The 13608-nt window shown below is 55.4% G+C and overlaps 1 protein-coding gene across 2 annotated transcripts in view; it reads right to left on the minus strand.

Moving 5' to 3' along the window:
* Positions 1-13239, minus strand: part of DLGAP4 (DLG associated protein 4) — an 86762-nt gene extending 73523 nt beyond the window's left edge. For both annotated transcript variants that reach the window (XM_057701748.1, XM_057701755.1), the window contains exons 1-5: positions 12222-13239; positions 9117-9358; positions 6354-6468; positions 3707-3757; positions 596-836 (exon numbers count right to left, since the gene is read on the minus strand). In XM_057701748.1, the coding sequence (XP_057557731.1) occupies positions 596-836; positions 3707-3757; positions 6354-6468; positions 9117-9358; positions 12222-13220 (1648 nt within the window). In that variant the 5' untranslated portion in view covers positions 13221-13239. The remainder of the gene's footprint in view (positions 1-595; positions 837-3706; positions 3758-6353; positions 6469-9116; positions 9359-12221) is intronic.
* Positions 13240-13608: the final 369 nt, after the last annotated feature.

A 13608-nucleotide genomic window follows, 5' to 3' on the forward strand; every position in this document is an offset into this window, starting at 1 on the left:
TCTCTACTAAGCCATCCTGGGTCTTGAGGTTCATGGCTTGCTCTGGGACAGAGGGTCCCCTTTTTCTCTGATTGTGCCTGGGTTACAGTCAGAGAACTTAGAAGAAGTATCAGGGAGGACACGTTGTCCCTGATTGTAAATGTGAGAGAAACCTGCAAACCCAGGCTCAATGCAAATCCCATCCTCTTCCCTGCAGGGGCACACCCTCCCCACAGGTCTGTCTACCTGAACCAATCCAAACAGGTAAGTAGGGCTTCAGTGAGCCCTGCCCACCAGCAGGTGGGTGCTCTGAGCCAGGGTCTACAGAGTCAAATATCTCACAAGCTCCCACCCTCTCGACCCCCTCACCCCACCCCCAGTGTTGACATCTTCCTCTGTGACCTGCCCGCCCCCCCCACCCCGGCCCCCATTTGAGCTCCAGTTCATCAGTTGGTGGGAAGTTCAGCCCCAAGGCCTCCTGCTTTTTTGCTAAGCACTCCTCCAATCCTGGCTCACCCGCCAGGGATTCCTTCCCAGCTCTGGTCCACCAGGAATGGTTCCCGGGGTCCTCTTGCAAAACAAATAAACAAACCCCGCCCCATATCTCGGTACTCACTCGGAAGCGTGCGGCTATTGCTGAGGCTGCCGGTGCTGGGCGGTGGGGAAAGGGACTGCAGGGAAACACTGTCCTCCTCCTGCGAGCAGCCGGCCTGGATGGCGCGCAGGTAGCTGTGGCTGCGGGAGCGGAAGTAGCTGGGCAGCGGCAAGTCTAGAGTCTCCGCCGCAGTCGACTCTGCTTCACTGCAGGCCGACTCGCAGGCTGCCTCATACTGGTCGCTCAGATCTGCCTCCCGTACCTGTCCGGGCAAAAGCAGGCATCAGGGGCCGGCTTTGCCCATTCTGATGGGAGGAATGCTTGGTGGTCGGCTCAGCTGCAGAGCTGGAGTCTGTGGTGCCTCAATTACGCCCACCTTCCTGCTCCCATCTCACTCAGGGCATGAGATGGGCAGTTGGAGCCCTTAAAAAATACACAGCCCCTCTCACCTCTCTGGGCCTCAATTTCCCCATCTCTACAATGGAGGAGAAACTATTAAACATACTTCCTAGGATATTAACTAGGTTATATCTCGTGCGTCCAGACTGACTAATTAATAGAGTCTGAGGTCACATCTGAATTCAATGAGAAAGAAGGCTATAATCAATTAGTAATGCCTGCCCTGAATTTTGGAATGGGGAGGTGGCAACAGGTGTGCTAGATATTTACCATCTTATGGTCCAATTCCTTCATTTTTATAAGCAAAGAAACTGAGGGCTACTGAGGGGAAGATACTTGCCAGGTGTACCCAGTGAGGAAGTAGCAGAATCAATATTCCAAATGTGTATTTAAGGAAGATTAATCCAGCCCTGGTGTACAGAATGGATATTGGATCGAGGGTCTGGAATGGAGGCAGAGGCCAGAGATGAAGCTGATACAATAGTCCGGTGAGAGAAAATAATCCTGTTATGAGGGCAGTGGCAGTGAGGATTGATTAGTCATGTCTACCATGGGCAGTCTGGAGAATGGCGGTATATATGCTATTTGCCATCTCACATCTAGCTCAGCCTCATCTGGATGGTTTCTGAGTGTCCCTCTAGAGATGACCGTTCAAGATCCTACAAATCTGCACCTGGAGGTGTGAGCATAAAGAGCCCTCATCAGGCATACACTCTCCAAGGGTTCTGGAAGGGTCTCTCTGACCCATGTCTCAGCCCATCTCGGTACCTGAGGATCACAGAGTATAAGCTGAGGAGTCAGCTGGCTAAAGATGGACACTGGGTGGGGGTCCTGGGAGACACCTGGGCTAGTGGGGAGGGGGCAAAAGTTGAGTGAGCACCATGTGGAGGAAAAGATGAAGCTGGGCCTGGACTGTGACCTCAGGCCAGCACCATCCTCTGGATCACAGCTTCCTCACCTAAATGGAATGGAATGCCTGTGCACTCGTCTGGCACTGCATCAGGTAAAACAGCTGGATGGCTCGTCACCCAATTTGGAGTATATGTTTGGAAAGGTCTAAATTTGCTCTGTCCAATACGGTAGCAACTAACCACGTGTGGCTATGTGGGTTTAAATTAATCAAAATTAAAAAAAATTCAGCCACATTTCACTTGCTCATGCTACCTTATTGGACAACATGGATTACAGAACATTTCCAATCATCACAGAAAGTTCTATCAAACAGCACTGCTAAATTAAAATACAGGCCATGTGACATACCCAAAATTCACCTGGAGGGGGTATTAAAGAGATAGGTGTTTATCCTCCAAAGCTGCAACCTGAGGTATACTGAGAGGCCCTCATGATTGCCAAGGGCAGTGAGGTCTTGATTTGGGATTGCACGGTAATGGCCCAGCTCTGGAGCTAGACGGCCAGAGTTTCATTCCTAGGTCCACAAGTTTCTTACAATATGAGTGTGGGCAAGTCACTTAACTGCTCCGTGCCTCAGTTTCCCCATCTATAAAATGGGGGCTAATTGGAGACCAGATTTCACAGAATTGTGGTCGAGATTAAATGAGATCATTCATATTACATGCTTTGAATAGTGTTGGGGAAAGTAAGCACCTGATAACCTGTACCTGTTATTACAGGCAGCTCTGCGAGGTGAGTGCAAGGATTTGTCAGTGTTGGTTAAGATGCTCCCAAGATCTTGGGGAGAGGCCAGTTGGTTAATGCTGTTGCTATGTGTATCACTGAGGACATACTGTGACTAGGGGACTGCCCTGAGGGTTTTATATGTGAACACATCACACCCTTATCGCTGTTGAAGGAAGGAAGAGGTCACCTGGCATACTCTGGGCTCCCCAAAGACCCTCTGCAACTGTGTGCTCAAGAAGAACTATGATATGCGGGTGGGAGGCACAGGAGGCATTTGTGGCTGGAAGATGTGGGGCCAGTCCTAGTTCTGCCCTGTAGGCTGTGTGGCCTTGGACCAGTCCCTTGCCCACTCCTGGCCACAATGAGGACTTGAGCTCAGAGCACTTTCCCTGCCTGTCTATCTGGCCTTGGGGCTGGGGCCTGGGAGGGAGGAGAAGACCACTTCCAGGGGCGGGATGGGTGTGCGTGGGAGGGGGTACCTTTAGGACAGGCAGGCAGTACCAGAACTGGCGTCGTCTTCACCAGCTTTGGTAAACTCAAAAAGTCTCTGCATTCATTCCAGAACCCTAACATCCTTAAAGGTCTTGTTGGAACCCAAGAAAGGAGAAAAGTCAGGGGATCTTGGGGGCTTGGATGTGGAGGCCAATGCCCCCTGCCCCGATCCATCCAAATGGAACAGTCCCCCCAGGCCTTTCCCAGGCTTTGGGGGAGGAGAGGAAGGCGGGAGATAGAAACTCTCAGGGTAGACCTTCCCTTATCCTGGGGTTATTATTTTTAAAAAAATTTTTTAAATTAAAGAATAGTTGATTTACAATGCTGTGCCAATATCCTAGGGTTATTCTTGCCATAGAACTAGCCCATTCTTTTCCATTTTTGAGAAGAGGAAACTGAGGCACAGAGGAGTGAAGTGATAGGGCCAAAGAGTGGAAGGTCTGGGCACCAATGTGAGCCCCGACGCCATCCTCACTGGAGGTGACTTTCCTGGTGCTGGCTCTGCCTGCACCTGCCCAGATCAGGGGCCAGGACCACTGAGGTGCCTGAGACCCAGCCCTGGCCTCTGGGATTGGGGGACGAGAGAATGGCAAACATACTGACCTGCTGCTCGTGGCCAAACAACTGGGGGATCAGGGAGGCCTGTCCAAAAATCTGCAGGAAAGAGATGGGGAAGATTATGGGGAGACCAAGGCTGCGGGCTGGGGTGGGGTATTCAGGCTTGGCTGCGAGAGAACTTGGGGCTGGTGGGTCTAACCTCCTCCCCAGACTGGCTGAGGAGGTCTTGGCCTCCTCCAGGGATGGGAGGCTTACTCCTTCTGGGGCTGGGTGACGTTGAGGACTTGTAATCTGCTGTTTATAAGTCTTTCTCCTGGGTTGGCTTTTGGGACCAGGGATGTACCATCTGCTGCCTCTCACCTGGGCAGGCAGCCCCCAGGCTCTATTGATGAGGGACAGAGCCCAGAGGCTCCTCTTCCCTGGTCAGGGCTTACATAGTCCAGTGCATGGTGAGAGGGGGGCTTCTTCTGGCAGGAGTTGAGGCCTCAGAGACACAGACAGAACTGGACATCTCTGACTTTGGGGCCACCTATGTGGCTCTGCTCACTCAAACTTTATGGGGCGAGGGTTTGGGGGTTCAGAGGACTCTGGCCTAGGAGAGGGCTGGGGCTGGGCAGGGGTTAGTGGAAGAGACCTGCTGGGGTCCCCAGCCTGGCTGATGCCATGTACCTTTAAGCATAGCCAAAGGACAAAATTGTTCCAGGTGCTGGGGCCAGGCGGGGGATGGAGATGGTGCATGTGAGAGAGAGAGACACACCAAGAGAGAAACATGGAGATGAGACACACGGGAGAGAATCAGAGAAAACTGTGAATGAGGGGAGAAAAAAACAGGAAGACTGAGGGATGAGAGAACAGACAGGATGGGAGAGACAGGGCGGAAAGACGTCCATTCAGCAAACACCCATGGGCCCTGTGCCACGTGCTGGGGATGCTGTGGGGACAAGACAGCAAGGTCCCCATGTGCAGGGAGCTCCCAGTCTTAAGAGTGAGACAGACATCAAGTAAATAAGCAAACAAGTATAACTCCAGATACTGTCAAGAAAATTAAGCAGAGTAACGGAACGGACCCTGGGGATCCCCTGAGGCGAGTGATAGGCAGGTCCCTCTGACGTGACATTTGAGCCAAGACCTGGAACACAGAGAAGAACCAGCTGTGCAAGGATCTGAGAGAAGATGCTCCTGAGAGAGGGAGGAGCAAATGCAGGGGGCCTGGGCAGGAAGGAGGTGTGCGAGGAGCAAAAGGGGGCCAGTGTGGCTGGAGCAGAGTGAGTGACAGAGCACATCAGCAATCACTTCTGAAAGGGAGGCTGGGCCTCACGGGTCTGGCTTTCACGGGCGTGAGATGGGAGCAGGTGACATCTTTTTCAAGCTCCCTTTGGCCTCTGAGAATATATTGGGGGTGGCAGGCAAGGAGGCCAGGACAACCATTCAGGTGAGACTTGGAGGGGCCTGGATGAGGATGGCAGGGGTGGAGGGTCTCCTGGCTGGGGGGGCTCTACCTCTCTCCACATCTGAGTTCAGTCTCCTTGGAGTCTGGGAATGACAGTGCTGAGGGTGGGGCGCTGGGGAGGGCTTGGCTGGGCCAGGAATAATGGTGTGGTGAGGAGCTGGGGTCCGAAAGCCTTTCACTCCTAAGTAGTCCATTAGCCCGGCCCTGGGGCTGCACGTGGTGGGACCTGGGGCCTGTTCCTGCCCAGAGTGGCGGCTGGGTCTGCACCTGGCTGCCTCTGTGGCCTCACGGTGCTACTATTGGCAGGTGTCTGCCCTCTCGGGGCCTCGTCTCCCCATCCACACCATGGCGGCGGGCGGGTAGCCCTCAAGCCCTGGCTGGTTGTCCCTTTGCAAACTGTAAAGTACTGTGCACAACACAGTCCAAGTCTGTTGGTCCAAGGCTGAGGTCCAAGTCTGGGTCTGACAGCCCTAGATCTCTGCCCAGCTTTGCCTCCTCCTAGCTGTGTGACCCCACCTATCTGGGCCTCAGTTTCCTCATCTGTGAAATGGGGATATGGGTGATAAGGCCCCCTCTGGGGGAGGCTGTGAGGGATCAAGGAGCTGATGGTTGAGAGAACTAATAGTACAGCACAGCATGTTTATTGCTATTAGGGGCAGAGCTGGCTGGGCCCTGGAAGTCCAACTATCCAGTTTGCAGGTGGGACATGGAGGTCCAGAGGGGAGCAGCAACTTGCCCGAAGTCACACAGCAAGATGACAACAACAGCCACCAAGGGAGCCAGCCCTCACTGAGCACACTATGTTTGGTATCTCACTGATTCCTCACAACCCTTTGAAACAGGAGTTATCACCCTCTGGTGGTAAGTCAGGAAACTGAGGTTCAGGGAGGGGGTGCTTTGTCCTGGGTTCATACTGTCGGTAACAAGACAAACCCAGGATTCAAAGCCAGGTCTCTAGCTCCCTATCCTCACGGCTCCTGGGTCTACAGTAGTGGCGTGGCCCTTCCCTCTGCGCCCGCAGCTTAGGCCATCAATGTCAGGCCCTGTGACTGCTCTCTAGCCACAGGACAGTCAGTGGGGAAGAGACACACACAGGCAGCTTCAGGAACAAAGACCGAACAGAAGCACAAGGCAGACACTCAGGGACCACTCAACAGACGCTGGGCCTGGACGTCTGTCCTTCTCCTGAGCTGGAGTTGGGGCTCTCCCAAGCCCATTGAGAGAGCTGTCCGCTACCCTCACCTGGCTGATGCAGCTGGAGTCGTTGAGGCTGTCGCTGACGGGATTGTAGTCCTCCTCCCAGCTTGGACACTTGGAGGGCAGCAGCATGTCCACTGAATCCAGGCGGTCCAGACTCCTGGTGGGGATGGGGAGCAGATGGGGCTCAGCCCACCCTTTGCTCAGCCTGGGAAACTGAGGCCCAGAGGGGGAAAAACTGGCCAAGGTCATCCGGTGGTCGAGGGAAAAATGGGGGGTGATGCCAGCCTGGGTAGTATGGGGGGTGAGGAGAAAGGAGAGCTCCCAGCTTTTGGAAGCCTTGTGAGTCTGGAGGGCCCTCACCGCCTCATCTCTGCTGCAGCCGCCAGATGGCAGCACAAGCTTGCTTTTGACATTCTCAATTCTACAGCCCCCTTCTCTGTAGGCCTGAGGCAATTCCAGGGGTTGGTTAGAGGAGATGGGTCAAGGTCCACAGCCTTGACCTCTGGCCTGGGCTGCCTAAAGGTCATCAGTTTTGACACAATGTCCAGGTAAACCTCCACCAAGCCACTGAAGACTTACCACTTCTCCCCATAGCCCCAGCTCTTCCATTTTTCCCACATCTACCTGACCCTGGGCATCCCCCCACCACTGCTCTGGAAATAAGGTCCAGGAAGCCAAGAGCTCATAACAAACTTGGATTGGACATAAACAAACTTGGATTGGAATCCAGCTTCCTCACTGGCTGATCCTGAGCAAGTCATCATCCCTTAAGTCTCAGTTTCCTCACCTATAAAGTGGGGGTGTCATTGCGCCTGCCTGCTGGGGCTGTGAGGAGGTTTCAGTGATGCAGATTAAAGGGTACTGAGGCAGGCATAGAGCCCAGAGCAGCAACTGCTAACAGATGGCCCTCATTCCTGTTACTGCAGGAATACTCCTTTTACTGCATTTCACTTTACTGTACTCTGCAGATATTGGTTGTTTTTTTGTTTTTGGTGTTTTGTGTTTTTTTTTTTTTTTAAACAAATTGAAGGTTTGTGGCAACCCTGAGTTGTCAGGTGATGGTTAGCATTTTTCAGCAATAAAGCATTTTAAAATTAAGGTATGTACATTTTAAAAGAATGTTATTGCACACAATAGACTATAGTGTAAACATGCACTGGGAAACAAAGAAATTCATGTGACTCATTTGATTGTAGTGGTCTCAGGTATGCCTGTACTACTATTATCAATTCCCTCTCATTCAGGGCCTGTGCCCTGGTCCTGCCCACCTCGCCCACCTCCATGCCCAAGGTCATTCAAGGAATTGTAGGATCTCGGGAGTAGAAGGGGTCTTAGAGATCATCCGGCTCAGCCCCCTTCACTTAAAGCTAGGGAAACTGAGGCTCAGAGAGAGTGAGACCTAGGAATGGCTGGTGGTATCCTGAATTCCCACCTGCAGGCCATTCCCTGCCTTCTGTCCCAGCCAATGAGATCCCCTGCCTCAGTGCTGCTGTCACCTGCCCTACTCTCTTCCCTCTGCTGCAGTCCTCCTGGGCTACCTCCTCCGTGGAGCCTTGGCTGTCGCCCCAGGAGTTGAAGAACTAGGACTAACCTTGTTTCCTTTAATTCTTCCAAGTCTTTTGACTGTTTCTGACTTGCCTGTTTCTCTTCCTCAGTGGGTTCTGAATCGCCTATACCAATTTTCGCCTGTTTTATACTCATTCTTTTTTGTTCTAATCCCCACGGTGACGTCTGCATGTGAAAGGCTCGCTCCTCTAACATGTTTATTGTTGCTTTCTGTGTGCCTGCATTTCATTCTTCTCACTTTCACTAACTCTTCCTAGTCTTAAAGCAAAAGGATGAGACTCCATTGGTGAATGCCAGGCCGCGGGATGGGACAGGTGAAGGCTATCTCCCTTTGGCTGCTGGATCTTCCCTCACCCCCAGTCTTGGAGCTCAACTCAGGGATCAGTTACAGGGGCCCTGGCAGAAGGGGGCGGTGGCCTTCCCTGGGCAGTGCTGGCACAGGAGGTGGGCTCACTAAGGGCAGGTGCGCTAAGCTGAAGAAGAGGATCCCCTGGGGCGGTTCTCCTGTGGGAGTGGAAATCACCTGGGGATATGGCTCCCGTGGGCAGGGTTTACCTGGGCCAGTCACTCTAGAGAGACTCCCCTTATGATTTTCCAAAGGAGAAGGCTCACCTGCGGTCAGGACTTAACTGTGGAGGCCTTATGGAGTGGTTAACCAAGTAGCGGGGCTCTCCAGAATCAACTTATCAAAGTGCAGGGGCCAACCTCAGGACGAAGATCTCAGGAAGGTGGCTAACCTGAAGGAGGGCTCACCTAGGGGGCCTGGATCATCGGGGTCACCGGTTCACCTGGAATTGAGGCTGGAGGGCAGGATTCATCTGTGGGGCTGGGCTCTCTGGGCGGCCGAAGAGGAGGAAGTCGAGGTTCTCAGGGGTGGGGCATACCTGTGAGGGGCTCACCTAGAGAGCAAGGCTTGCCTGTGAGCCAGGGTTGTGCGTGTGTAAAGAGCCTTTCCCAGAGGAGAGCACGCCCGTTGGCAAGGTCCCAGGGCGCCGGGTAAGCCTGGGGGCGTGGCCAACAGGGGCGTGGCTCGCTTTAAGGGCGTGGTCCACTTAGGGAGCAGAACTCACTAGCTGCCAGGGTTTCTGGTGCGGGGTTCCCAGGCGGCAGGACTCCCTGGTGAGCAGAGACGTCCTGGGGCGGGACTTGGACTTCGGAGAGGCTCTCCCAGGGGCGGGGCTTCCGGGGGGCGGGGCTGGCCTGCGGGCGCGACTCTGGGGGGCGCGACTGTGCGCTCACCTGCGGGGATTGCTCTGCTCTCCCAGCGACTGCTGCGTGGCCCTCAGGTAGCTCTGGCGCCGCGCCGCCGTCTTGGGGGAGGGCTTGGGGCTGCCGCCGGACTCGTCACTGTCCTCGTCGCCCATGGCCTTGATGTAGCTGCCGCTGCGCATTCTCCGGCACGGGATGGGGCCCTCGGCCGCGGAGTCCGCCTCGCGCGGGGACAGCAGCGAGGTGGTCCACTCGCCGCCGCCGCCGGGCACCTGCGGATGGGCGGACAGCCCTCAGCGAGAGTGGCTCGGGGAGCAGCGCACACCCCCGGCGCGCCGCCGGTCACCCAGCCTCGGGCTCATCACCTGGGGAGTCAGCTGCGGGCTAGAACCCCCATCTCCAGGACCTTTTGAAGCTCCCTCGCTGCCCACCTCGGAGAATTCGGCCTTCGGTGCTGGGTACTGCCACTGAAGCACTCAGCAGCAGGGCAGAGCCGGGGTTGGGAAGGATACCCGGGTTCTAGAACCAGCTCTGCCAGCTGCTTCTATATGTGGCCTTCTCCGACCTCAGATTTCTCCATGGATCCCAGGAGAAAACCACCCAGACAGAATGACCACAACGACTTCCACTGCAGCTACGCTTCTGAGCGCCGCTGTGTTCCCATCACTTCCTGGGCTATCTCAGATCCCACCGCACAGAGGAGAACAGCAGGCCTAAGAGAGGCCCCTGGACCCTAGGATGGTGGAGGAGGATGGCAGGGGATCCTAGCACATCAGTACGGGGGTGAGGTCTTTGGGGCCAAATAACATTCCTCATCCTATAGATGGGTAAACTGAGGTATAAAGAGCACAGGGCTCTCTGGGGTTTGGCAGTCACATGACGAGCTGGAGAAAGGGTTCAGTGTTTCCATCTGAGCTCCAGGGACCCCATCTGTGGAAGGTGGCTGGGATAAGGGCAAATGAGGTCACAGCCGTGAGGGCAGCCCTGGTCCCCAGTGCTTACAGGGGCAGAAACCAACTGAGGGGACCTCCCCTGCCCTGCTGAGGTCAGGCTCTGCCAGCTGCTGCAGGCAGCACACACGGTCTATACCCTGGTTCACCTGATACCCGCTGGTGTGTCCCCGCAGTGGATGTTCACCCCCTTACGGAGTGTGCTCACCTCAGCACTCACGCACAGCTCAGCCTGAGCACAGTGAACACACCGTGCCACGTGCACGCATCTCAGAGAGCAAGCGTACCCTTCCCCCACACACCCCTTTCCCCAAGGACACACCCAGCCACTTCAGCATGTGCCCGCCCCTCAGTGAGTGCACGGTGTGAACACAGAGCGTACACAGGCCCTCACACGCACACGAGCCACCACCGCACTGTGGACACATCTCAGTGTGTCCCCGCCTCAATACATACAGAGCACACACCCGCACTGGGTCTCTACGTCACCACGGACACCCAGGCACACAGTTTCAAAGAAAAAAGCTAGTCCCTCAAATGGAGTTTCTTAGTGTACACAGCACACCCATCCTTCACCATGTCCACAAGTGCACACTCCCCAAATCACCAGGCCTGCACAGAGACCACGTCCTTCTCCGTTCTCGCATTGCCAGTGGCTGATTCTTGGCTGAGGGAGGGTCCCTGCCTGGGACTCCCACCCCAGGGCCCCACTGCCGCTTCCCATTAACAGCCTCCTCCCCAGCTGACTGCCCCGCCAGTCACCAGGGCCTGCGCATTCTACCCCAAACCATTTGCTGGTCCATCCTTCCTCCCTCCACCTGTCCCTTGGGAAGGTGGTTTTCTATATCCCTGCTCAACATCTGTTGCTTCCCCAGCCCTTACTCACCTACCTCCTGTTGCGCAAGCAGGCAGCACCACCCCAGGGCCTGCAGGGCCACTGTTTCATGGTGTTTCTGAAGCATTTTCACATGATCAGACCAAACCACATCATTTGAGAGGGAGCTAGGTCACACACCACCCTCTCTGATGTTTCTAAACCAAGGAAGCAGATTGAGAGCCACAAAAGCCTTCAATATAGGAAATACTGCCTAGGTTTCATTTCCCTCCTATTGAAAAAAAAAAAAGCCTTTCGCCCCACCCCCATCCCATCCCCAATAGTCTCCCTGTCTTTGGAATTTTATATAGAATGACAAGAACTCAGGGCCCTGTCAGACTTTGATGCTCATCTGGTTCAAAATGCATCTACTGTGCTCCCGAAGCCTGGCCAGGCCTGTGCTGACATGCCCTCCAAGATGAGGTGCTCACTACCTACAGAAGCAGCCCCTTCCATCTGCAGGCGAACCAAAATCCGCTTCTGTAATTTTCACCCACAGCTTGGGCTCTGGCCTCAGGAGCCACCCAGTTCACAGCCACTCACCCTGCCCTTGAGAGACCCAGCACATGTGCAGCAGCAGGGACATCTCTGAGCCTTCTGCCACTTCCCAAGAGTGTGGCCTTGGTGCATAATAAGCGCCTCAATAAACATGAGTGTTTCAAAGAAAAAAGCTAGTCCCTCAAATGGAGTTAGGGCCTCTGGGCTCCTGCAGCCCCCCGGCTCACCTCCATCACATTCTGCTCACGCTGACAGGACTGTCTGTTCATGTGTCTTTCTCTCCCAGCATCCTGATAATCGGGAGGATGTCTTCTTATTTCTCGCTCTATTCCTTTAAGTGTCCATCTGTTCATCTACCCCTCTCTCCTCTCATGCTTCTTGAGTACTTTCTGTGTGAAACACCCTGTCTTGGCCCTTGGGGACACAGAACTGCACCAGATATGGTCCCTGTCCTCAAGGAGCCCCCAGTCTGGTGGCAGTACCAGGCAGGAGGCTGGCAAGAAGAATGCCAGGCAATTGATCCTAGGAGGGGATAGATGGCACAGCTTCCAGATTTTTCTTCCAAAGGGCAGGGACATGTTTTAGTCCCTACTTAGGGCTGGTCTCAGAAGGGTCCTAATCAATGTCTGCTAAGAGCATGCCCAGTGGAAGGAATCCTCTTATTAGCAAGATACCACCAGCCACCCATTTCATAGATGAGTAAACAGAGGCCTGGGGAAACAACTTTCCAAGTCAATCTGTGACACAGCTGGGCCTCAAACTGGTGCCTTAGCCACAACCCCTCACCCTACCCTGACCCTGGCAGGGACCCACCTGCAGGTAATGGTAGGCGAGACCTTGGTGGCAGGATTTGGACTTTAGTAGGCTCTTATCCAAGGTGGCTGAGGTCTTCTGGCAGACCTCGTGGGCGTGGCTGAGGGTCAGAGTGGACCAGGAGCCCCGCTTGACATAGTTGGTGTCGGTGCCCACCCCAAGGCTGGGGCAGGTGGCCGGGGGTGCGGGCGGGGGTGGCGGGGCGGTCAGCTCGGCGGTGTTGTTCTTGGCGGCTTTGAGCATGTGTCCACTGATGGTGTTGTAGGCGTGCATGAAGTAGCGTGGCTGGCTGCGTTCCGCCTGGCGGCCTAGCGTCATCAGTCCAGAGGCTGGGCCGCCGCCGCGGAATGCGCCACCCTCACCGTCCAAGTTGTCATCAGAGCTCCACCAGCCCGAGATGTTGGAGCGGCTGCGCCGTTTGGGCTCCCCAGCCTTGGCCCGCTCCTTGCTCTTGGCCCTCCGGCCCTTGCCGTCCTCCAGGCCACCTTTCTTGCCGCCATTGCTGCCAAGCTTGCCTGCCGTGCCCTCCAGGGAGGGCGCCTTGGTGAAGAAGAGCCGCTGGACCGAGTGGACCAGGTGGCGGATGCGGCCAGGACTCTCGCCCCTGGCCTTGGCCTCCCCGCGGGGGAACTGGAGTGTGCTGAAGCCATCGCGGTGGATGGGCAGCTGCTTCTCAAACTGGTCCAGGAGGTTGGCGGGCAGCCTGTTGATCTTGGTGGCCTGGGCGTGGCTGGGGAAGGGGCTCTCCTCTGGCACTTCGAAGTGGGAGTTGTAGTGGATGCGGGGAAAGGTGCTGCTGGGTGGCGGCAGCTGGTTGTTGAGCGGGAAGAGCCCGTCCCCTGGCAGAGCGTTCTGCCCGGGGAAGCGAGCCTCGCGGGCAAAGGCCTCCGTAGGCGAGAGCAGGTAGGGGTTGCGATCAGGCCCTGAGAGCAGGGGCGCGTGCGGTGGGTCCAGGCTGTCGGAGAGGTGGCGGGGCCGGCCGTCACCGAGGCCCTTCATGATCCCGGCCCTCGGGGCGGGGGCCGTGGCTCTAGCGCGGTGCCCGGGGCGCCGCTCCCGGGCAGCAGCTAACCTGCGGAGAGAAGACAGACAGGGCTCAGCTGGATCTGGAGGGGACAAGATGCTGGGAAGGTCAGCCACGCCCCCCCAGATCTCAAGGTTGGAAGGATTTCTGAAGACTCCGGGCCTGCCCTTAACAGTGTGGGGCAGAGGTCAAGAGTACAAATGGAGACCCACATACCATACGTATAAATAAAAGCTACATCTCAGGCTAGCAAACGGTTAAAATATGTTGTATTCTCCTACCTTGACAAGCATATTTTCACAATGACCTGGAAAGCCAGTTCAAGCTCAGACTTCCGGGTCTCCTCTGAATTCTATGTGGTCG

This window comes from Hippopotamus amphibius, chromosome 12, assembly GCF_030028045.1.
Source record: "Hippopotamus amphibius kiboko isolate mHipAmp2 chromosome 12, mHipAmp2.hap2, whole genome shotgun sequence".
NCBI lineage: Eukaryota > Metazoa > Chordata > Mammalia > Artiodactyla > Hippopotamidae > Hippopotamus > Hippopotamus amphibius.